Raw genomic sequence first — 25597 nt, 5'->3', positions numbered from 1 at the left:
ACCATGTAGCTAGACTCTTTTCTTACTACTAGAAAATGCCACTGTTCCTGATTCTTTTTTTTATTTTACAGAAATCTTATGACGCTCTGAACCATGTGACAATGCTTAAAATGGTTTGGATTTCTAAAGCTAGTGCCATTCAAAGAAAAGGAAGGTATTTTTTTCATATTATTTTGTGTTTCTTATCTACAGTATTTATCCATTTAACCCCTTCCCCCTGCTTGCATTCTAATGACTAAGCCATTTTTTAAGTTTTTCCATCGTCACATTCGAAGAGCTATAACTTTCTTATTTTTGCGTCGACATAGCTGTATAAGGTCTTTTTTTTCGGGACAAGTTATACTTTTTAATAGCACCATTTTGGGGTACATATAATTTATTCATTAACTTTTATTAACTTTTTTTGGGGGGGATAGAAGAAAACCTTAAATTTCGCCAGTCTTTTTTTGCATCCTAAATCTACGCCGTTTACCGTATGGTATAAATAACACAATAACTTTATTCAACTGGTTGTTATGATTGCAAAGATACCAAATTTGTATAGATTTTGTATGTTTTACTACTTAAACAGTAAAAACACTTTTTTTTTCAAAATTATTTGTTTTTGTGTCTCCATATTTGAAGAGCCATCGCTTTTTTTTATTGTTCCGCCGATGCAGTTGTATGAGGGCTTTTTGTTTGCGGGACGACTTGTAGTTTTTATTGGTACCATTTTAACCCCTTAAGGACGCAGCCTAGTTTGGGCCTTAAGGCTCAGAGCCCATTTTTCAAATCTGACATATTTCACTTTATGTGGTAATAACGTCGGAATGCTTAAACCTATCCAAGCGATTCTGAGATTGTTTTCTCGTGACACTTTGGGCTTCATGTTCGTGGTAAAATTTGGTCGATATATTCAGTCTTTATTTGTGAAAAATTGCAAAATTTAGAGAAAATTTACAAAAAATAGCATTTTTCAGAATTTAAATGCATCTGCTTGAAAAACAGACGGTTATACCACCCAAAATAGTTACTAGTTCACATTTCCCATATGTCTACTTTAGATTGGCATCGTTTTTTGAACATTCTTTTATTTTTCTTGGACGTTACAAGGCTTAGAACATAAACAGCAATTTCTCATATTCTTAAGAAAATTTCAAAAGCCTTTTTTTGAAGGTGCCAGTTCAGTTCTGAAGTGGATTTGAGGGGCCTATGTATTAGAAACCCCCATAAAACACCCCATTTTAAAAACTAGACCCCTCAAAGTATTCAAAACAGCATATAGAAAGATTTTTAACCCTTCAGGCATTTCACAGGAATTAAAGCAAAGTGGAAATTAAATTTGCAAATTTCATTTTTTCTGCTGAATTTCAATTTTATTCAATTTTTTTTTAGTAACAGAGAAGGTTTTACCAGAGAAACACTACTAAATATGTATTGTCCAGATTCTGCAGTTTTTAGAAATGTCCCACATGTGGCCCTACTGCGCTCGTGGACTAAAACACAAGCCCTAGAAGCAAAGAAGCACCTAGTGCATTTTGAGGCCTCTTTTTTATTAGAATATATTTTAGGCAGCATGCCAGGTTTGAAGAGGCGTTGAGGTATCAAAACAATGGAAACCCACCAGAAGTGACCCCATTTTGGAAATTACACCCCTCAAGGAATTCATTTATGGTTTTTGTTATCATTTTGACCGCACAGTTTTTTCACAGCACCTATTTGAATTGGGCTGTGAAATGAAAAAAATGATATTTTTTCCAATAAAATGTCATTTTTGATCAAATTTTCTTATTTTCACAGGGAACAACATACCCCATTTTGTTGCCCAATTTGTCCTTAGTGCGGCAATACCCCATTTGTGGTGATAAACTGCCGTTTGGGCCCATGGGAGGGCTCAGAAGGAAAGGAGCGCTATGTGTTTGTTGGAGTCCAGATTTTGCTGGATTGGTTTTCGGGTGCCATGTTGCATTTGCAGAGCCCCAGAGGTATCAAAGCAATGGAAACCCACCAGAAGTGACCCCATTTTGGAAACTACACCCCTCAAGGAATTCATTTATGGTTTTTGTTATCATTTTGACCGCACAGTTTTTTCACAGCACCTATTTGAATTGGGCTGTGAAATGAAAAAAATGATATTTTTTCCAATAAGATGTCATTTTTGATCAAAATTTCTTATTTTCACAAGGAACAACATACCCCATTTTGTTGCCCAATTTGTCCTTAGTGCGGCAATACCCCATTTGTGGTGATAAACTGCCCTTTGGGCCCATGGGAGGGCTCAGAAGGAAAGGACCACCATTTGGCCTACTGGAGCTTTTCTGGTGCTAAGTCATGTGTGCAGAAGCCCCTGAGGTACCAGTACAGTTGAAACCCCCGAGAAGTGACCCCATTTTAAAAACTACACCCCTTAAGACATTCATCTAGAGGTGTAGTGAGCATTTTGACCCCACAGGTACTGTGTAAAAGATAATGCGCAGCAGATGGTGCAGTGTGAGATTTGCAATTTTATATATGTATATGCCATTTCAGTGTCCAATATAGTGTGCCCAGCATGCGCCACCGGAGATATACACCCCTTAAATTGTAATGTGGGTTCTCCTGGGTACGACAATACCCTACATGTGGCTGTTATCAGCTGCCTGGGCATACGGCAGGGCTCAGAAGGGAAAGATGAGGGGGGTAAGCTGTGCGGAGTGCATCAGGGTAAATTGAAAATCAAGGGATGTATGATACATTTTAAAACAATCTTTTATACAGAGCCCTGGTTTTTCGGGACACGTGTCACATTGGTATATTGTGTTCTTCCTTATCCCCCTCTTATAGCAGACTCTGCACCTCTTTTGACTCTTTCCCTTTCCACCGGTTTGGGGACCTTCTCCTGGAAAGTGTTGCCCTGGTACGATGCGCCCCCCCTTCCTGGTCCCTAAAGATTAGATCTTGAAATTCCAGGAAAGTTCCCCTCTGGCCTGCACATCGACGTAGCACATACGCATTGTACAAAGCCATCTGTATGATGTGCCCGGCCAGCTTCTTATACTACACCCCATGGCGCTGTAGGGCTTCAGGACTTGATTTGACAAGTCCATCCCTCCCATGTACCTATTGTAGTCCAGGATGCAGTCTGGTTTGGGGGTGGCCTTTCCTTCATATATCCTAAACCTGTAGGTATACCCTGATGCACTCTCGCACAGCTTATACATCTTCACGCCATACCTTGCCCTCTTACCTGGCAGGTACTGGTGGAATTGAACCCTCCCTTTAAAATGTACCAGGGACTCATCAATAGAAAAACACTTCTCGGGGGTGTATTCTTGGGAAAACCGGGCACTGGAACGGTCTAATAGGGGTCTCCGTTTATACAAACGGTCAAAACTGGGGTCATCTCGGAGTGGGCACGGCTCATTATCAGTATAATGTAAGAAGCGAAGTATTGCCTCATTTATTTATTTTTTTAGGTTCCAGTTCATTTCTGAAGTTGCTTTGAGGGGCCCATATATTAGAAACCCCTATCAAACACCCCATTTTAGAAACTAGACCCCTCAAAGTATTCACAACAGCATTTAGAAAGTTTATGAACCCTTTAGGTGTTTCACAGAAATTTAGAGCAAAGTAGAGGTGAAATTTACTCTTTTTATACCATTTTTTTTATAACACAAAAGGATTTATCAGAGAAACGCAACTCAATACTTATTGCCCAGATTCTGCAGTTTAGAGAAATATCCCACATGTGGCTCTCGGGCGGTAATGGACTGAAGCACCGGCCTCCGAAGCAAAGGAGCACCTAGCGGATTTTGAGCCCTCTTTTTTATTAGGCACCATGTCCGGTTTGAAGAGGTCTTGTGGTGCCAAAACATTGGAAACCCCCCAAAAGTGACCCCAATTTGGAAACTAGACCCCTTGAGGAATCCATTGTAGTTTTCATGGGGTGCATGCGGCTTTTTGATCAGTTTTTATTCCATTTTTAGGTGGCGTGGTGACTAATAAACAGCAATTCTACTATTGTTTTTGTATACTTTTTTTTTTACAGCGTTCACCGTGCGCTATAAATGATATATTAACTTTATTCTGCGGGGCGATACGATCACGGCGATACCAGATGTTTATAGTTTTTTTTTATGTCTTATGGCGTTTGCACAATAAAATACGTTTTGTAAACAATCATTCACTTTTTGTGTTACCTTATTCTAAGAGCCATAACGTTTTTATTTTTCAATCAATAAAGCCGTGCGAGGACTTATTTTTTGCGTAACGAACTGTATTTTCCATCAGTACCATTTTTAGGTACATGCGACTTTTTGATCTCTTTTTATTCCATTTTTTGGGAGGTGAAGTGACCAAACAATTGTGATTGTGGTACGGTTTATTAATATTTTTTTTTACGGCGTTCACCGTGCGGGATAAATAACAAAATAATTTTGTAGTTCAGGCCGTTACGGACGCGGCGATACCAATTATGTATAGTTTATTTGTTTGTTTATATATTTTTATTAATAATAAAGGCCTGATAAGGGAAAAAGTGGGACTTTTACTTTTATTACTTTTAAAACTTTTATTTTCTTATTTTTACACATCTTTTTTTAACTTTTTTTTAACTTTATTACTTTGTCCCACTAGGGGACATGAGGGCAGGAGGCCCTGATCGCTATTCTAATACACTGCACTACATGCGTAGTGCAGTGTATTAGAACTGTCAGCTACTCACTGACAGCAAGCATAGTGGGTCCTGACGTTGTCAGGACCCACTAGGCTTCCGTCTATGGCATAGCCGGACGCCATTGTTTGGTGTCCGGTTGCCATAGTCACCATCGCCGGCCGCTATCGCGTAGCAGGCCGGCGATGGCAGCTTAACCCCTAAAAAGCCGCGATCTCTATAGAACGCGGCTTTTAAGGGGTTAATCAGCGGGGACACAGCGATCGGTCCCCGCTGTAGGAGCTGTGACAGCTGCTGAACAAGACAGCAGCGTCACAGCTCCTGTATGTGTCGGGAGGACGGCCGAAACGGCCGTTACTCCCGAGACGTACTATTACGGCATGGAGCGCGAACGATACAGCTGCCATGACGTAATAGTACGTCAAGGAGCGGGAAGGGGTTAAAGTAGATGTGACTTTGTCAGGATTAACTGAAAATAGCAATTTTTCCATTTGTTTTTTACTTAATTGTTTACGGCGTTCACCGTGCGGGTTAAATAATGTAACCGCTTTATAGTCGGGGTCGTTGCGGACGTGGCGATACCAAATATGTGTAACTTTTTTGCTTTATTGTGTTTTTTTTTAATAGTAAAGCATTTTGTAAGGGGAAAAAGTGGGTTTTTCATTTTTTTTCTTTCACTTTTTTTTATTAACTTTATTCAACTTTTTTTTAACTTTTATACTAGTCCCACTAGGGGACTTTAATATGCGATCATCCGATCGCTTTTATAATACACTGCAATACTTTTGTATTGCAGTGTACTACTTCCTGTCCGTTTAAAACGGACAGGCATTTGCCTCCGGCATGACCTAGCAGGCATTCACTACAGACAGACCTGGGGTCTTTAGTAGGCCCCCGGCTGCCATCGGAGACACAGACACTCGGCGATCTTATCGACCGGGTGTCGGTGGGAGAGAGAGGGAGCTCCCTCCCTCTCTCCAAAAAAAACTCTGATGCGGAGCACGCTATTGAGCGCAGCATCTGAGGGGTTAAACGGGTGAGATCGATACTAATATCGATCCCACACATTCGAGCAGGGATGTCCCCAGCCCTCCGCTACCTCTGGTAGCTGAGAGCAGGGAGATTTAACGGCTCCCTGCTCTGTTTACTTTTTTCTGATGCAGCGCCGTGAAAAGGCTATTGCATCAGAATAGAGCCCACTAATGACCGCCGTGAAAAGGCTTATCGGCGGTCATTAAGGGGTTAACTACTAATGTCAGTGATTGTTTAGTTATAATGCAATACCTGCAGTTTTCATCTAGGTTCTTTTCTTTAGAAGTGCTATCCGGAATTGTAAAACGAATCGCCTTTCCTTAGTATAGGCCATCAATATTAGGTCAGTGGGGGTCCGACTCTCGGCACCGCTGCAGATCAGCTGTTTAACCCCTTCAGGACCCAGCCTGTTTTGGCCTTCAGCACACAGCCCATTTTTTTAAATCTGACGTGTTACTTTATGGGGTAATAACGTTGGAATGCTTTTACCTATCCAAGAGATTCTGAGCTTTTCTCATGACATGTTGTACTTTATGTTAGTGAAAAAATTTGGTCGATAATTTCGGTATTTATTTCTGCAAAAACAACAAAAATTTGCAAAAATTTGCATTTTTCTAAATTTAAACGTATCTGCTTGTAAAACAGATAGTAATACCACACAAAATAGTTACTAGTTAACATTTCCCATATGTCTACTTTATGTTTGCATAGTTTTTTGAACGTGCTTGTATTTTTCTAGGACGTTACAAAGCTTAGAACTTTAGCAGCAATTTCTCATATTTTAAAGAAAATTTAAAAAGGCAATTTTTTCAGGGACCAGTTCAGTTCTGAAGTGGCTTTGAGGGCCTTATATATTAGAAAATCCCCAGAAGTCACCCCATTTTGAAAACTGCACCCCTCAAGGTATTCGAATCAGCATTCAGTGTTTTAACCCTTTAGGCGTTTCACAGGAATTAAAGCAAAGTAGAGGCGAAATTTACACATTTTTTTTCCCTGAAATTCACTTCTAATACATTTTTTTTTGTAACACAGAAGGTTTTACCCGAGAAATGCAACTCAATATTTTATTGCCCAGATTCTGTAGTTTTTAGAAATATCCCACATGTGGCCCTAGTGTGCTAATGGACTGAAACACAGGCCTCAGAAGCAAAAGAGCACCCAGTGGATTTTTGGCCTCCTTTTTTTTTTTAGAATATATTTTAGGCACCATGTCAGGTTTGAAGAGGTCTTGTGGTGCCAAAACAGTGGAAACACCCCAAAAGTTACCCCATTTTGGAAACTACACCCCTCAAGGAATTTATCTAGGGGTATAGTTAGCATGACCACACAGGTTTTTCGCTAAATATATTGGAATTAGTCTGTAAAAATGAAATGATTTGTAATATTTACAAGGAATAATGAATAAAATGCACCCCAACATTTGTAAAGCAATGTCTCCCGATTACGGCAATACCCCATATGTGGTAATAAACTGCTGATTGGACCCACAGCGGCGCTCTGAAGGAAGGAGCCCAATTTTGATTTTGGAGCACAGATTTTGCTGGATTGGTTTTCGGTTCCATGTCGTGTTTGCAACACCCTAGGGGGACCAAAACAGTGGAAACCCCCCAAGTTACCCCATTTCTGAAACACCCCTCAAGGAATTTTTCATGGGGTATAGTGAGCATTTAGACCCCACGGGTCTTTTGCAGAATTTATTAGAATTAGACAGTGAAAATGAATATCACAATTTTTTTTCCACTAAAATGTTATATTTTCTAATTTTCACAAGGGATAAAGGAGAAAAAAAACACCAATTTTTGTAAAGGAATTTCTCCCGAGTACGGAAATACCCCACATGTGGGTCAAAAGTTTATTTAATTAGAAATGAATTAACCCTTTCAGGACTGATCAATTTTTTGCTTTCTTATTTTCGTTTTTCACTACCTGCCTTCCAAGAGCCATAACTTTTTTCTTTTTCCGTCAGTAGAGTGATGTGAGGGCTTATTTCTTGCGGGAGGAATTGTAGTTTCTATTGACACCATAGCACCATGTCCGGTTTGAAGAGGTCTTGTGGTGCGAAAACAGTGGAAACCCCCCCCCCCCCCCCCCAAAGTGAACCCATTTTGGAAACTAGACCCCTTGAGGAATTCATTGTAGTTTTCTTGGGGTGCATGCGGCTTTTTATCAGTTTTTATTCTATTTTTAAGTGGCGTGGTGACTAAAAAACAGCAATTCTACTATTGTTTTTTTATTCCATTTTTTTTTACAGTGTTCACCGTGCGCTATAAATGACATATTCACTTTATTCTGCGGGGCGATACAATTACGGCGATACCAGATGTTTATAGGTTTTTTTTTATGTCTTATGGCGTTTGCACAATAAAATAAGTTTTGTAAAAAATCATTTACTTTTTGTGTTGCCTTATTCTAAGAGCCATAACGTTTTTATTTTTCCATCAATAAAGCCGTGCGAGGACTTTTTTTTTTTTGCGTAACGAACTATAGTTTCGATCAGTACCATTTTTAGGTCCATTCGACTTTTTGATCTCTTTTTATTCCATGTTTTGGGAGGTGAAGTGACCAAACAATTGTGATTCTGGTATGGTTTATTATTATTCTCTTTTACGGCGTTCACCGTGCAGGATAAATAACTAAATAATTTTGTAGTTCAGGTCGTTACGGACGCGACGATACCAATTATGTATAGTTTATTTGTTTGTTTATATATTTTTATTAATAATAAAGGACTGATAAGGGAAAAGGGGGGATTTTTAATTTTATTTCTTTTAAAACTTTTATTTTCTTCGATTTACACATCTTCTTTTTTACTTTTTTTTTTACTTTATTACTTTGTCCCACTAGGGGACTTGAGGACAGGAGGCCCTGATCACTATTCTAATACACTGCACTACATTCGTAGTGCAGTGTATTAGAGCTGTCAGCTACTCACTGACAGCAAGCATAGTGGGCATAGCCGGACGCCATTGTTAGGTGTCCGGTTGCCATAGTCACCATCGCCGGCCGCTAACGTGTAGCAGGCCGGCGATGGTAGCTTAACCCCTAAAAAGCCGCAAACGCTACTGAACGCGGCTTTTAAGGGGTTAATCAGCGGGGGCACAGCGATCGGTCCCCACTGTAGGAACTGCGGCAACTGCTGTACGAGACAGCCGCTGTCACAGCTCCTGCATGTGTTGGGAAGACGGCCGAAATGGCCGTTACTCCCGTGACGTACTATTCCGTCATGGAGCGCGAATGGGATGGTTTCCATGGCGGAATAGTACGTCACTGAGCGTTAAGGGGTTAAGGACCATTGTGTATCGACTATGTGATAACGTGTCCCTTATTCTCTTCTGCTATACATGGAAGCTAATCTCTTCTCAATCATATCTTTGAGAATGCATAGAAATGAATAGACGCTTTTATACACAAGGGAGTTGTGAAGTGTTCTTTAATGTCAGGCAACCCTTCTGGAGTACAGATTTTTTTTTCAATATATAGCATTAGAATCTGTTGTACGCCGTCACTCTTAGTATTGATCACAGTTTGATCAGGCTGTTAATCATCAGTCACCTTTGAAAAATGAGATTGCTAGCACGTGCACTGATCAGTTTTGTGATTCAATGTGTTTCAGGGCTGGTCGCTGCCAACCTGGTGTCTGTTTCCGCCTCTTCAGCAGACTTCGTTTTCAGAATATGTTGGAGTTCCAGACCCCTGAACTACTACGAATGCCTCTTCATGTAAGGATTAACCTTTTCTACTCCTGGATAGATGTTTCATTAGATGTTTCATTAAAGTGTACTATACAGTTCGCTTACAGAATAAATCTACATAAAAAATTTAGTAACTTTGTATATGCAGTATATTATTGTTCTTAGTGACAGCCTGTATGACATTCCAGAGCTGCATTCTTAATACTCCAGGCTTTAATGATAAACGTTCCAACTTTTCCAGCTGACTCAATATCTGCACAAATCTTGCTCTAATGATTTTGCATTCTGGGAAGTATAGTTTTTATATTAGGCACTGTATATGATGTAGCAAAGGCTAACTTTCTAATTAATATCATTGAGGGGACACAGCACCACGGGTATAGGCCCTTGCCACTAGAAGGCTGACACTAGGTACAAAAAGTCTTGGCTCTGCCCGGGCAGGCCATATCCTTACCACTGACACTGGCTAAATCAGTTTTAGCCTATTGTTTCTGTTATGGGGCAGATATGAACTGATACTCTGGTCTGCTGCTATTTTATTTTAGTTTTATCTATTTTATTTCTCTCCTTCGCTGCAGGTGGGTTGTCAGCCTGGTCACCAGCCTAGTCAACCCCCTGCGGTTGCCGGGAAACCTTGACGTTTTCTGCACTAACTTTCCCTCGTACCCAGTAACCTAACTTGGTGTCTGTATCCGCAGGTGGAGTGCCAGTAACCCCTGGTAGGCCAGCCTCAGGGCTGAATTATCTGCCTTTTTTTTCAAGGGGTTATTTAATATTTTATTGGGTGCAGCTTTACCAGGGGTTTAATCTTCTCTCTGACATTACTTCCCTTCTGACATTTCTTCATCCCAGGAGGATCCCACAAGCCTACCCCATTCTTCCCACAGATGCAGTCTAGAACCCGCCAGGAAACTTCCCCACTCAAAGATATGGCATCTCCTGAATGGGCGAAGTGCTTTTCTCAGGGCTTAGGGGACATTTCCAGACCCACCAAAACCATGGTTGAGTCTTTGGAGCGCTTTCCTTCCCAGATAGCGGCCAAATTCAATGCCCCTCATTCCTCTCCCTTGGATAATTTACAGTCTTCCTCTCGTGAACCCACAAAAAGCTCCATCAAACTCCATATACTGTATATAAAGTGCTAAGTTCAGAAATAGAGGAGAAATCAGAAATGAATGGTGGACTACTGACCGATGTTGCTGTGTCTTAAGAATGGCGACCTGAAAGGCGTCGATAAATGCTATCCGGGACACCTTTCATGTAAAGGATCACCCCATCAACCTTTCTAAGGAAAAGGCACCCTTACGGGACCAAAGGCTATGCTTTCCAAACCATAGCGAGTTTGAGTGATGAATGATGATGCAATATAAAGTCCACCATCCAGACTTGTTTTGTATGATTCTCCGTAGTATATATAGCTAGAAAATGTAGATCCGGAGTTTTATATCTAAAATATAACTTTTACTGAATTTTCGTATAAAATTGCTTTAGAACAAAACGAACATGTACAGACAATGCATATGAATATAAAAGATAGTGATATACTGGATTTTGTATTTATTCATAGCCTTTATCCAGTATAATGAAAATAGTTAGATATTGACAGCAGTCCATGCGTATTTGTAATGAATGGAGAGTGTTCATCAAATTTTATAGAGATCCTTCCTTATAAGTAACCAACAGGTGTAAAAGAATGGGGCTCAACGCCCCCCTACCCATATAAATGTCATCTGTTTCTTGGAAACTTTTAGGCTTAATGTCTTGTGGGTCAGGAAGCCTCTCTTAGTATGGATAAAGGATCTCCTATGCAACCTCTCACAATGTGGAATAGTCCTCCCAACGCGCGTCCAAATTTTAGGAATGCTGGAACAAATTGACAGCCTGTATATCTGTAGAAGTACTTGCAGTGGCAAGGGATCACTCAGATGCTTCTGTACTTTCGAAGTTGGCGCCTGTTTCTGGCGACTGACGACAGCAACAGGGATTTCCCTGTCCTCTTTAAACCATGTTGGCTCCTCCCCCTCCCCTAACACTCCCCCGTGACATCAGTGGGCGTGTGTCAGTGGGGGAGCGATGAATCGTCCACCCATCGAGCGGCGCAGAGGGTATGCGCCGTCCGCCGGGAGATACCAGATATCGCTCTCTATGTCAGACAGGCAGTGAGTCCCCCACTCTCAAACAGAGAGAAGGGAAACAGATCTAAACATACACCGGCGCTTCAGCCTGTAGAGATACGCGTTTCCATGGAGACGGGACGCCAAAACAGTCTCGTCTAAGAGAGAAACTCAGTGGCAACTATAGTTGCAACGTGAGAATCTTCCACCTGCACTCCATCTGAACTCCCAGCACTAAACTGAAGGCTGCGAAGTAAGATAGATGCAGGGAATAGGCACGAGAAGAAGTCCTTTCACATGTCTAGAGGGAGAACTTGACTGCCCGTCTGGACACATGGTGGTGAGGTTGGGGTTTATTTACATGTGCAGGGTAATCGATAAATTTTCAACCGTCACAATTCTATCTATGTGACGAGATTCCTTGTTATGGAATCCACTCAAATAGATTAAAAATAGATCATGTGATCATTATTTAAAAAGGATATTTAGTGGCAAAGAGTAATGTCATTTATATGTTATTACAATTCATATCTCTAATTTTTTGGCAAAGATGAAGATATTTAGTAATAAAGATGTTTCTAAATAATTTTTATAATTATTTCTGAGATTACATTTGGTTTAGATAAAGTATGTATAGTCAAGCTGTTGATTTAATCCATTCGGCGCAACAGATCCTAATTTGAAAATCCATCTGGATTCTTTCTGTAGTAATATTTTATCAATATCACCCCCTCTAATGGATGGTTGTAGTACCTCCAAAACTGTAAATTCCAAACATTTTGTTTCCCCCTTATGCTCAAGATGAACATGGCGAGATGCAGGTTTATCTCTTTTATTTATAATATCCCCCCGATGTTCAAGGATTCTTTTCCTCCATTCTCTTGTGGTTTTATCCACATAGTCTAGTGGGCAGGAGCAAGTAATTTTATAGACTATATTCTTGAAGCTACAATTAGCAAAGTTTTTTTTATAGGATAACTGATACCCGTGAAGGCACTTGTAAAAGCTTTAGCTACCTCCACCAATGTGCATGCTTTGCAGTGTCCATACTTGTAGCATCCGTTGATCTTTCTATCTAGCCAGCATCCTGCCTTTTTTATATTGGCAAGGTGACTATGAATGACACCGTCTCCTATGCTTCTCCCCTTCCTATACGTAATTTGTGCTTGGGGGTTACGGCTTCCTTTATGTCACTATCCAGTTAAAGGATATTCCAGTGTATCATAAGGATTTCTCAAACCACTTGATCTGCCATGTCAAAGTTACCCACTAAACGTATAAGATTACTTGATTCTTCTAGTTCTTTTGGAATCAAAAGTTGTTCCCTTTTCTGGGTATATGCATTTTTATACGCTTCTTTCAGTATTTTAGACGGATAACCTCGTTCTAAGAATCTAGTTTCTGCATCCTTTGCTTTTATTTTAAATTCCTGTATGTTGGAACAGTTTCTTCTGAGGCGAAGATACTGTCCCTTTTGTGTGCCCTTCTTAAGAGGGCCTGGATGACCGCTCTCCCACCTCAGAAGACTGTTTGTAGCTGTTGGTTTTCTATAAATCGTTGTTTTTATTTTATTATCTCCATCTATAGCTATTAAGACGTCTAAAAAGTGTAAATTGTTTGGTTGCATATTTGTCTACAATAGAAAGATCATTGATTCTAGCAAGGAGATCCATCGCGTCCCTTGTATATGAGGGCAGGGTTTCTACAAAATTTCTAAGAATCTTATAAACGCCCACGTTTTTTGTCAATCCCGAAATACCCGATACAATGGGGCGCCCCTTTAGGGGGTTGGTCCCCTTGTGAATTTTAGGGAGAGCATAAAACATTGGGGTTCGGGGTTTATCTACTGCCATAAATTTGTATTCGTGCTCATTAATCAAATTTATTTCTTTTGCATCAGTAAGAATTTCCTTGTTGGATGATCTTGGAGAATTTCATATCCTGTGTTGTCATTTAGAATATTAAGACACATTTCGATGTATTTCTTCCTATCCATGACCACCACGTTTCCTCCTTTGTCTGATGACTTTATTATAATATTGCTATCTCCTTCAAGGGAAATCAATGCATTGTTTTCATCTCTTGTTAAATGGATTAGTTTGGGTGGCATGTAAATTTCCATCAAATCCGTGGTAACTAAATCCTGGAAAAAATCAATAACAGATGTTTCCCCAATGGTGGGCATCTTTTGACTTTTACGTTTGCATGTTGTGAAAGGACCCGTGCCTTGCTCATTCAGAGTCATGAGTTCCGCTAGGTTCCTTGCATGTGGTAATTCCGTCAAGGCAGGGGCGTAACTAGGAAAGACTGGGCCCCATAGCAAACTTTTGACTGGGGCCCCCCCTCCCCTGGGTGTCACACAACCCCCCCCCCTTGTAGATAGTGCCTTTTTTACAGCCCCCCCTGTAGATAACGCCATACAGTCCCCCCTGTAGATAACGCCATACAGCGCCCCCTCCTGTAGATAACGCCATACAGCCCCCCCTGTAGACTGTATGGCGTTATCTACAGGGGGGACTGTATGGCGTTATCTACAGAGAGGGACTGTATGGCGTTATCTACAGAGGGGGCTGTATGGCGTTATCTACAGAGGGGGACTGTATGGCGTTATCTACAGGGGGGACTGTATGCCGTTATCTACAGGGGGGACTGTGTAGCTTTATCTACAGGGGGGACTGTGTGGCGTTATCTACAGGGGGGACTGTGTGGCGTTATCTACAGGGGGGACTGTGTGGCGTTATCTACAGGGGGGACTGTGTGGCGTTATCTACAGGGGGGACTGTGTGGCGTTATCTACAGGGGGGACTGTGTGGCGTTATCTACAGGGGGGACTGTGTGGCGTTATCTACAGGGGGGACTGTGTGGCGTTATCTACAGGGGGGGGCTGTGTGGCGTTATCTACAGGGGGGACTGTATGGCGTTATCTACAGGGGGGACTGTATGGCGTTCTCTACAGAGGGGGCTGTATGGCGCTGACGCCATACAGCCCACCTGTAGAGAACGCCATACAGCCCCCCTGTAGAGAACGCCATACAGCAGCCCCCCCTTGTAGGGAACGCCATACAGCGCCCCCCTGTAGGGAACGCCATACAGCCCCCCCTGCAGGGAGCGCCATACAGCCCCCCCTTGTAGGGAACGCCATACAGCCCCTCCCCCCCCCCAAAAAAAATGCGACCTATAGTGTGTCCTACAAATAACATGCATCCCCTATCCACAGGATAGGGGATACATGTGTGATCGCTAGCAGCGATAGGGAGAACGGGGGACCGAAAGTCCCCCAAGTTCTCCATGACTAACCTCTGACTTCCGGCGTCTGCACAGCTCAATAAAAATGAAAGGAGCGCTGGTCACGCATGCGCACAAGCGCGACCGGCGCTCCATTCATTTCTACGGAGCTGCCGACACAGACCCCGGAAGTCCGAGGTTTGTGATGGAGAACTTCAGGGGACTTTCAGTCCCCCGTTCTCCCTATCGCTGCCAGCGATCACACATGTATCCCCTGTCCTGCGGTGAGATACCTCCCTGCTCTGCCGTAGTGTTCAGTGGTGTCCCGCTGTATCAGCCATAGCGGCTGCTAGCGGAGCCTTCGGCCATGGTGGGGGCCCGTGCCGGCGGGCGACACGGGCCCCCTCATGACGCGGGCCCCGTAGCAGTAGCTACGGCTGCTACGGCGGTAGTTACGCCACTGCGTCAAGGTTAGTCCCAATTCTTGACACATTTTTTTTTTTTTTTGTCCTTTAAGTTTATGCATCTTGTGCTATTTCAGTTTTCTTGTGAATAAATTAATATCTTTCACCCAGTTGAAGGCATCAAACCCGGCTGTGGGAACATAAGACAGTTCTCTATTCAATACCGATATTTCCAAGTCAGTTAATTTTCTTTCAGATAGATTAATTACTTTTAGTTCAGCCATCCTTATTTCTGGTTGCTGAATTTGTTTCGTAGTTGATACGGTGCCCTTGGGCCTTCCCTCTAAAAAAGGATTCATATCTATATCGGTCACAAAATTTTGATTAGCACAGCTGTTTGAGTTTTGTAATGTATCCCATCGTTTTTGGGGATATTTACCCCTTGAGAGGCCCCTTCCCCTGTTGGTTCTTGGAGTATATCTTCCTCACTCACATCGGGTCCGATTGTTCGATTCCTGATCGGTATAATCTGTATCAGACGAGGACTGATCTGTTTTAGGCTTTGATCTTCCTTTTGGGGTTTCAAACGAATAGACTTTGTTTTCCCTGAAATCTTGCAAATCTCGTACAAAATGGTTATGTTTTCTTTCAATTAGATTGTATTTAAACTTTTCTAAAGAACTTTGTAATGCCAACTCCTTTGTAGTGTATTTTGTGTCCATTTAATTTGTTCCTTTAGTCTCCTATTTGCTGTTTCCAGGACTTGCTTTTCCTTCTCCAATAATATCTTCATGAATCTTAGGGAGCTGTTAGTTGCCTCTGTTTCTGTTATGCAGCAATTCCGGGTTTTGCAATCTCGTTGCTGGTATCAATGTGATCCTGAGTCCTCTAGGGACTATATTATGCTTTAAATAGTTCTCAAAAGATTGCACCTCCCACCATGAGGTTGCCTGATCGTTATAATATTTTGTTAAATCGCCAAAAGCAGATTTTAAAGATGGAATGCACTTTTTCTGTGTAAACGCCTTATCAGAAAAAAACTTCTCTTGCCTGATGTAGCCATGCCTCAGTGTTTGAGGTATTGGTGATAAAATTTGCCATATCCTTCAATGATATATAAATGATGAATGATGATGCAATATAAAGTCCACCATCCAGACTTGTTTTGTATGATTCTCCGTAGTATATATAGCAAGAAAATGTAGATCCAGAGTTTTACATATAAAATATAACTTTTACTGAATATTCGTATAAAATTGCTTTAGAGCAAAACGAAATGTACAGACAATGCATATGAATATAAAAGATAGTGATACTGGATTTTATATTTATTCATGGCCTATATCCAGTATAATGAAAATAGTTAGATATTGACAGCAGTCCATGCGTATTTGTAATGAATGGAGAGTGTTCATCAAATTTTATAGAGATCTTTCCTTATAAGTAACAAACAGGTGTAAAAGAACGGGGCTCAACGCCCCCCTACCCGTATAGATGTCATCCGTTTCTTGGAAACTTTTAGGCTTAAGGAAGCCTCTCTTAATATGGATAAAGGATCTCCTATGCAACCTCTCACAATATAGAATAGGTCTCCCAACGCGTTTCCTCACGGCCACGTGATTCTTCAGGGGAGATGGGCCATAGCCAGCTAAGTCCAAATTTTATGAACGCTGGAACAAATTGACAGGCTGTATATCTGTAGAAGTACTTGCAGTGGCAAGGGATCACTCAGATGCTTCTGTACTTTCGAAGTTGGCGACTGTTTCTGGCGACTGACGAAAGCAACAGGGATTTCCCTGTCCTCTTTAAACCCTGTTGGCTCCTCCCCCTCCCCTAACACTCCCCTGTGACGTCAGTGGGGGAGCGATGAATCGTCCACCCGGCGAGCGGCGCAGAGAGTATGCGCCATCCGCCGGGAGATACCAGATATCGCTCCCTATGTCAGACAGGCAGTGAGTCTCCCACTCTCAAACAGAGAAGCGAGTTTGAGGAAATTTTATGCAAAGAATGGAAGCATCCTGACAGAGTATTCATTGCATTTTGAAACAGCCAAACACCTGTTTCCTTTTTGGGAGGACTATTCTTCCTTCTGTGTATCCACCTATCTAACGTCCGTCTAAGAGCACCACCATCCCACATTTAGATGCGGCATTGCTCATACCATCCTGACAAGAAGTTGGATTTTCAAACCCTATGCATATGTAGCCGCAGGTTCTGCTCTACACCTTGCTTTTGCATCCGCCTGGTTAAGTAAGGCTTACTCAGTTTGGCGTAAACAGCTGCACTGTGGTATTTTGGAAGGAGCGCCCCAGCAAGATATGGCTGATCTAGTTTCTCAGGTGATCCACGCTTCAAAGTTCTTATTTGAGGTTTTCCTTGAGTCAGCCTGCTTAAATGCCCATGCATCGGCTAATTCAATTGTCATTTGGTGGAAAACTTGGGCTGCCGACCAGGCTTCCATAAATGCCCTCGTTGGCCTACCTTTTGTTGGCTGCAGACTTTTGGCAAATATCTGGACAAAAATATTTCTGAGGCTACTGGTGGTAAGAGTTACTTTGCGCCTCAGAACCTCCCGCACCCTCTGCTGCCTTCTTTCCATTCTCAGAAGTTTCGGTCCTTTCCTAACTCTTACTCCCAGAGGCCGTTCTCTAAGCAGATACCAGACAAGAATTAGTCACCCTAGCGACCCTAAGCGTTCATCTTTCAAGCCCAGACCTTCTTAGCAACAGCGCCTCAGGGCCCAGAAGTACTCTTCTGCCAAGACATCTTCGGCCCGAAGGTGTATTCCCACTTGTAACGGCTGTCCGAGTGGGAGGATGACTTCTTTCCTTTCAGGAGACATGGCTCGCTCATGTTTACAACGCCCTGGTTCTGGAGATTGTGTTGACAGGTTACAAGATGGAGTTCTTGACCCTTCCCCCAGAAAGGATTTTTCTTTTTATTGTTGTCCTTGTACCTCAGTCAGAGCGTTCAGAGGTTTCGCTTGGAATCCCTAAGGTCGGTGGCCACCAGCGCTCCCTTCCTTTGGAAAAGTTCTCAACATTTCCATATTGTTGTCCTCCTCTTCGGGGGCTCCATGAGTCTTAACCAATGTCCTGGCAACTCTTATTGCGCTTATCAGCGCCAAGGGAGTTGCTGCCATCACTTTCCTGGATGACCTTTTGATTAAAGCCTGCTCCAGACAGGACAAATATTTACATTTCTCCACATCACACTGGACACGTTGCAGAGTTTCGTGTGGAACAACAACGTGGAGAAATCCTCCTTGGTCCAAACTCAGAGCATAGTGTTTTTGGGAATAAGCTTCAAGACCAGGTCAGCAGGGGTCCATCTCCCGGAGGACAAGATCAAGACGCTACTGGCCCAGGTTGTCCTTCTTTGCCGGAACACTCCTTCCATCTGCTTTTGCATGCTGGTGCTAGGCAAGATAATATCGACCTTCGAGACATTTCCATATGGACAATTTTACTCCAGGGGGTGATCCTCTCGCAATGGGAAAAGTCCCAGAACTCTGGACTGTGTCTCACAACTTAATTCTCCTGCTCTCTCCTGTTTGTCAGGTGGGAGACTTCGCCAACCAAAAGCTTGTCCGGGTGGAATTCAGTTTTTTGCCTCCACACGGTCCTGGACACTTGGTCCCAGGAGAAGACATACTTGCAGATTAACCCTCTGGAGTTGAGGGAAACCTTCCAGACGCTATCCCATTGGACTCTTCTTCTCCAGGGTCACCCAGTCAGAATCCAGACCGACAACTCAATGGTGGTTGCCTATCTGAACTACCAACGTGGCACCAGGAGTCGAGCGGCTCCTTGGGCACTGTAAGTGATCCACATACACAGAGTGGACAACTGGGTCACAGACTTCCTAAATCAGAAAAGACTGGATCCGGGAGAGTGGTCTCCTCACCCAAACTTATTCTATCCACTTTGCAAGAAGTGGGGCACTCCAGACGTGTATCTTTTCGCGTCTAAACCACAAGGTTCCAACCTACATGAACAGGGATCCCATTGCCATTGCGGTTGATGCACTGGTCACTCCCTTGGACAAGTATTTCTGATCTTTCCCTCCTCGTCTGCTCTTGTCCAGAGTGCTCAAGAGAGTTGAGGGGGAAGGCGTTCCCGCAATCTCGCTGGTGCAGGACTGCCGACCAAGTCAAACTACTTGTGGACTCACCTTGGCGTCTTCCAGCCGGACATGACCTCCTTTCCCAAGGTCCACTATTCCACTCCACTCCACTTTACCTCAGATGCGATTAACGGCATAGCTGTTGAAGGTACTGGTGGCTGGGGGTCTTTCTGAAACTGATGGTGTTTAAAGCCAGGATACCTCAACCGCCGTATGTGGACGGTTGTTTCTTCTGGAACGAACAGCATAGTTTTCATTTGATGGTATATTACATGCCTAGGATATTGTCCTTGCTGCAATCAGGCCTTGAACAAGTATTTAGATTGTCTTCCTTCAATTGTCAGGTCTCCCCTGTCCATCCTCTTTCAGCAAACTTTGACCTTTTTGTTCTCAGTTGAAGACTTTTTTGCAAGAGGCGGCTCAGGCATCCTACTGAGATTCGGGATCTTAATTTGGTCCTGGGGCTCTTCAGGTGGATTATTTTAAACCCTTGAGGGGCGTTTCGGTTTTGGGAACTGCCTTCCCTTTCTAGTTAGCCCCCTCTTTTTTTTTTTGGTCATCCATAGGGGCAACATGATATTTTCTCCTGAAGGTCGTCTCTACCTTCCACATCAGTGAAGAGACTGTCCTCCCTTCCTTCTGCACCAATCCATCTTATCCGAGGTAGTGTGCTTTGTACTTCCTTGACGTGGTAAGAGCTGCCCATGCCTCTCTGTCTGAGACTGAATCGTTTCGACTCTGCTTTTCTCTTTTTGTTGTTACTGAAGGGACACGCAAGGTATTTGCAGCATCCAAGGCCACCTTTACGTGTTGGATCCGGTCTCTGACTTCGGAAGCCTATCGGTCCAAGGGTTAATTTCCTCCCCTTCGGCTCACTGCCCATTCTACAAGGGCTTTTATGGCCCCCTGGGCGGTCAGACATCAACCTTCTATTGCTCAGGTTTGCAAGGCTGATTCCTGAACTTCGGTGGACACTTTAGTCTTATATTAACAGATTAATTCTATAGCCTCCTATAACGCCAATTTGGGTTGCATTCTACCAGTCTGTGCTTTAGGCGGGTTGCATGGCTGTACTTTTTCTTTAAAAAATGTTCCCACCCTCTGGGACTGCTTTAGTACGTTCCATAAAATAGGATATTTGTCTACACCATAAATTATTTTTTTCGTTGTATTCATAAGGGGACACAGCAGCGTGGGTATAAACCCTCACCATTAGAAGGCAGACATTAGGTAGGAGAAGTCTTGGCTTTGTACAGACAAGCCATACCCTTCCAACAGACACTATCTAAATCAATTTGTACAGAAGAAGTAGGAGAAAACAAATCACAAAACGGCCAGAACAACCGGTCCCGAACAGTGGCGTAGCACTAAGGGGTCGCAATTGTGACCGGGCCCCTAAATCTGGGGGGCCCGCAGGGACCCCGTAGTCTCACAGCCCTCACCTCGCTGGTCCCGCTTCCTGAATGCTGGAGCAAGGAGCTAACAGCTCCGTGCTCCAGCATTCACTCTGCCATGAGCGGCTCGGCGCAGGCAGGCGCAATGTAGTGAAGTCATCGCCTGTCTGTGCCGAGTCACTCACAGCAGAGACTAGAGGAGAAGGATCTTCCACCCGTCGTGGGAACGGGGATAGGCAAGTAATTATGTTATTATTTTTTTATTAGGCACTATGGTGCATTACACTGGGTAGGGAAGGCGGGCTGATATGGTGGCTGCTATAGGAGCATTTTACTATATGGAGCGGCATACTGTATGGGGGCAGCTATGGGGGCATTATACTGTGGGGACAGCTATGGGGTCATTATACTGTGGGGACAGCGACGGGGGCATTATACTGTGGGGACATCTATGGGGTCATCATACTATGGGTACAGCTACGGGGGGCATTATACTGTGGGGACAGCTATGGGGGGTATTATACTGTATGGGGGCATTATACTGTGGGGACAGCTATTGATGGCATTATACTGTGTGGGGACAGCTATGGGGGCATTATACTGTGGGGGCATTATACTGTATGGGGGCATTATACTGTGGTGGAAGCTATGGGGGGCAGCTATGGAGAGCATTATACTGTTTGGGGGCAGTATGGGGGGCATTATACTCTGGGGGCAGCTATGAGGGGTATTATACTTTGGGGGCAGCTATGGGGGTATTATGCTGCATGGGGGCAGCTATGGGGCTGTATTTTGCTGTATGGGGGAATTTGTTTGGCCATTTTACTGCATGGGGGCATCTGTGTGGGCATTATACTGTATGGGGCATCTGTGTGGGCATTATACTGGATGGGGCATCTGTGTAGGCATTATACTGTATGGGTCATCTGTGTGGGCATTATACAATATAGGCCATCTGTGTTGGCATTTTACTGTATGGTGGCAGCTATGGGGGCATTATACTGTGTGGGCTGAACCGGATGTGTATGAGCGGTGATTGGGTGGGATTTGAGGCGTGGCTTAAAAGAAAAATAATTGACGCTGCGCACCACATCGATTGTCCCTCTGTGATACTTGAAAGTATATCACAGTAGACAGGGAGGGCTGTATAGCAATGTCTACAGGGGGGCTATATAGCACTGTATGGGGAGGCTGTATTTTACTGTCTACAGGGGGAGGCTGTATAGCACTGTCTACAGGGGGGGCTGTATAGCACTGGTTAAAGGACGGGGCTGTATGGCACTATTTACAGGGGGGCACTATCTACAAGGCCAGGCTGTGTGTGGCACCCAGGGGAGGGGGGCCCAGTCAAATGTTTTCTATGGGGCCCAGTGTTCCCTAGTTACGCCCCTGGTCCCGAACCTATAATAAACCAAAAAAAGAGGGCGGGATCTGTGTCCCCCAATGAATACATCAAGAAAAGAACATTACAGTGAGTCCATAAATCTTACCTTCCTACTACATTATAGACTCTCAGCTAGACTGTTAGAGTTGTCTGTATCCACAAACTTGTTGAATATTTTCAATAATGAACATCAGAAGATTTGTGATTGCAGCTTTGGACAATAACACAAACTGTAACTCGGATCAGTGCATGGTAATACAATGTATATACAAAGCTACTCAAGTTTTTACATAAAACATTTATATTCATCTGTAAAATGGTGTTTGTAATATAGCAAACTAATTTAATGTATTCAAAGTCAGTCATACATTGTATATTTTTGTTTTAATTCAAAGGAGCTTTGCTTGCATGCAAAATTGCTGGCACCAATAAACTGTCCGATTGCTGATTTCTTAATGAAAGCTCCAGAGCCACCACCAGCTCTAATTGTTCGAAATGCGGTACAGATGCTGAAGGTGAGTGAAATGTTAAGTAGGTATCCGGGATTTAAATTGGTTTCATTTCTGCAATAAACATTTTGTGGTTGTCATTATCACAACATGTAATAAGATGTAGTGGGTTCAGGTGACTTTTCAGAATAAGCTGTCGTGTATGTACAGAAGTAATACTAATAATATTCATTATATGACTTGTAGATGTCATTTTTCATTGATTTTACCTTCTGTATGTTCTATCTCTAATTGTCAATTTTCCCTGAAATCCGCTCCAGGGCAGGCGGAGACTAGCTGCTATGAAGGTCTCCACACACAGTACACAGACAGAAAAGGAGATCCTGCTCTCCTATCTCTACTTAGCACACACACACACAGAAGCAGAAGCATGGAGGGCGTTATTTAGCAGTACTGAGCAGTGTAGCTGTGACTCTAGAACTGGGGTCAGGTATCTCTCTGCCTGTGTCTTCCACCAGCAGCTCCCTCCCGCTCCCCTCTCCCAAGACTTCTGTGGGGTGCATGAAACCTGTTCCCTCAGTAAGCTGATAATCTGTCTATTCACTTAAAGGCTAGGTAAACCTTTGATGGGCATTTTTTTTTCTTTTGATAAAGAGGTCAGTCAGTGTCGGTGTGTTTGGTGTAACTTTTGAATTAACTGGTTGCCGACACAGGACGAGTATGCTCGTCCTGAGCGGCGAGCACTTCGCGCATTAGGACGAGCATACTCGTCCTGTGTGACAGCAGTCTCTGCCGTCTCTGTGTGTGCGATCGAGAGCGGGGCAACGGCTGTAATACACAGCTACGGCCCCGCTCTGACAGCGGAGAGGAGAGAAACATCTTCTCTCCGCTGTTAACCCTTTGAACGCCGCGATGACAGCTGATCGCGGCGTTCAAAGAGAGGGGACTGCACATTGATCGCGTCACAGAATATAACTGTGACGCGATCAAAGCCCACAACTCGTATGGCCAGACAGCCCAGGGTCCAGTGAAGGACCCCAGGGCTGTCTGAACATATTTCCTGTTGTTAGGGCATACTGAGGTATGTCCTAACAACTGCCTGTGTACGATCAGTACACAGGCTAATGTACTGGCATATAGATCTATGCCAGTACATTGCAGTTACAAAATAAAAATCAAAATGATAAATCCCTTTATGGGATTAACAAAAAAAGTTAAATGAATGTAAAAAAAAAATAATGGTAAATAAATAAATAAAAAGTCAAAAAAATACACAGAAACACACATTTTTTATAATAAATAAACTTTTTAAAATATAAGTCCAAAAACATGAAATAATATAGACATATTTGGTATCGCCACGACCGTAACAACGTGTACAACAAATGTATACCATTATTTATGATGATCGGTGTATGGTGAAAAAAAAAAATATTAAAACTGCTGCGCAACTGCTTTTTTTCTTCATTTTAATCTAATTAAAAATGTATAGAAATTAAATGATAATGTATTTGTACCAAAAAATGGTACGTACATAAAGTACAACTCGTGCCGCAAAAAACAAAGTCTCATACAACTATGTCGTACAAAAAATAAAAGCGTTATGAGCGTCGGGATGCAAAGAGGGAAATGTAAAAAAAATTGCTCTGTCCTCAAGGCTAAAATTGGCCGTGTCCTTAAGGGGTTAATCTTTATTAAAAATTTGTTTGACTTTTTTAGATACAGCTGCATACAGAGCAGCTGTATGTAGCGTTAAATCCTGTTCCCATTAGGTCCGCGGGACTGACTGGTTCAGTGACAGTGGGGAACCACCTGTAATCTATCACATCCAAGTTCATAACGCAGGATCCGCTGTCTCTGAACCCGTCATGTCCGCGGGACTCACGGATTCAGGTCAAAACCAAAGATACAGCTGCTCTGTATAGAGAATACAGAGCATCTGTATCTAAAAAAGTAAAACGAATTTTTAATAAAGACTAATTATAAAGTTACACCAAACACACTGACCTGTTTATAAAAAAACAAATACCCCTCAAGGGTGTACATAGCCTTTAAGATGGATTTTGGCAGTGAATTGAGAATAAATGATCAGTGCAGGAGGCAGGGGGGAGGAAAAAAGTGGAGAGAGAAGTAATTTTGTTTAATGAGATATATTACACCATTTCTTATGTTCACTTGTACTATTGATTTTTGCAAAGATTGTTGAAACGACTGTAACCATTTAAAGGGAATCTGTCAGCAGTTTTAAAGCCTCAAAACGGCTAACAACTCAATATAGAGGTCATTTTAACTATACCTCGGTCATATAAGTTGCGGTCTCCTGATTGGCCGCTAGAGCTGTCACTGAGAGCAGAGTGTGGCACTTGCGACCGCCGCGCTGGAGTACTTAAACATTGGTTTCTCCGTCAATATGTATAGTTACAATGCCCTTCCTCTCCCGTATATTGCGCTGTCAGCGTTTTGAGGCCTCATCTTTAAACCCTTAACGACATCTCACATACTGGCACGTGGCAGCCGTCAAGGGGAAGTATGAGGCGGGCTCACGGGTTGAGCTCGCACCATACACAGCAGGTGACAGCTGTGTTACCTAGCCGACACATCACTGCAACGGGCGGAATCAAAGATCACTTTGATTCCACCCGTTTAACACCTTAAATGCCACAGTCAATCGCAACCACGGCAGTTAAATTGTTAGAATCAGATGGGCGCCCCGTCAAAAACACGCCATCGGGCCCCCACCTAATAAGTGCCCCCAGGTCTGCCATCTTTGTACTCCTTTGAAGGGCTTCAAAGGAGACTGTCAGAATCACGATATACTGCAATACATTAGTATTGCAGTATATCATGCAAGCGATCCAACGATCGTTGCTTCAAGTCCCCTAGGGGGACTAATAAATAAAGTAAACAAACGTTAAATAAAGATTTTTATAATGTTCCAAAACAAAATATTAAAAGTGAAAAAAAAAACTACTTTTCTCATTCTTTCGCTAAAGCAATGTTAAAAAAAAAAAGAAAAGTTAACATAAAATAGCCATATTTACGGCTGTGGACCACCTAGAACACCTAATCTTTCATATGCCATCAGGATTCAGTTCTAGCTGTGAAACAACCGGAGGTATTACCAGTTGAAAACAGTCTTGATTGGAAG

The 25597-nt window shown here is 42.8% G+C and overlaps 1 protein-coding gene across 8 annotated transcripts in view; it reads left to right on the top strand.

Moving 5' to 3' along the window:
* The window catches only part of YTHDC2 (YTH N6-methyladenosine RNA binding protein C2), a 170047-nt gene that overhangs the window by 106548 nt on the left and 37902 nt on the right, over positions 1 to 25597 (top strand). For all 8 annotated transcript variants that reach the window (XM_075836597.1, XM_075836578.1, XM_075836587.1 and 5 more), the window contains 3 exons: positions 72 to 154; positions 9276 to 9381; positions 22396 to 22515. In XM_075836597.1, the coding sequence (XP_075692712.1) occupies positions 72 to 154; positions 9276 to 9381; positions 22396 to 22515 (309 nt within the window). The remainder of the gene's footprint in view (positions 1 to 71; positions 155 to 9275; positions 9382 to 22395; positions 22516 to 25597) is intronic.

This window comes from Rhinoderma darwinii, chromosome 1 (genome assembly GCF_050947455.1).
Source record: "Rhinoderma darwinii isolate aRhiDar2 chromosome 1, aRhiDar2.hap1, whole genome shotgun sequence".
Lineage (NCBI taxonomy): Eukaryota > Metazoa > Chordata > Amphibia > Anura > Rhinodermatidae > Rhinoderma > Rhinoderma darwinii.
This window is presented reverse-complemented; position numbering and strand designations above follow the sequence as displayed.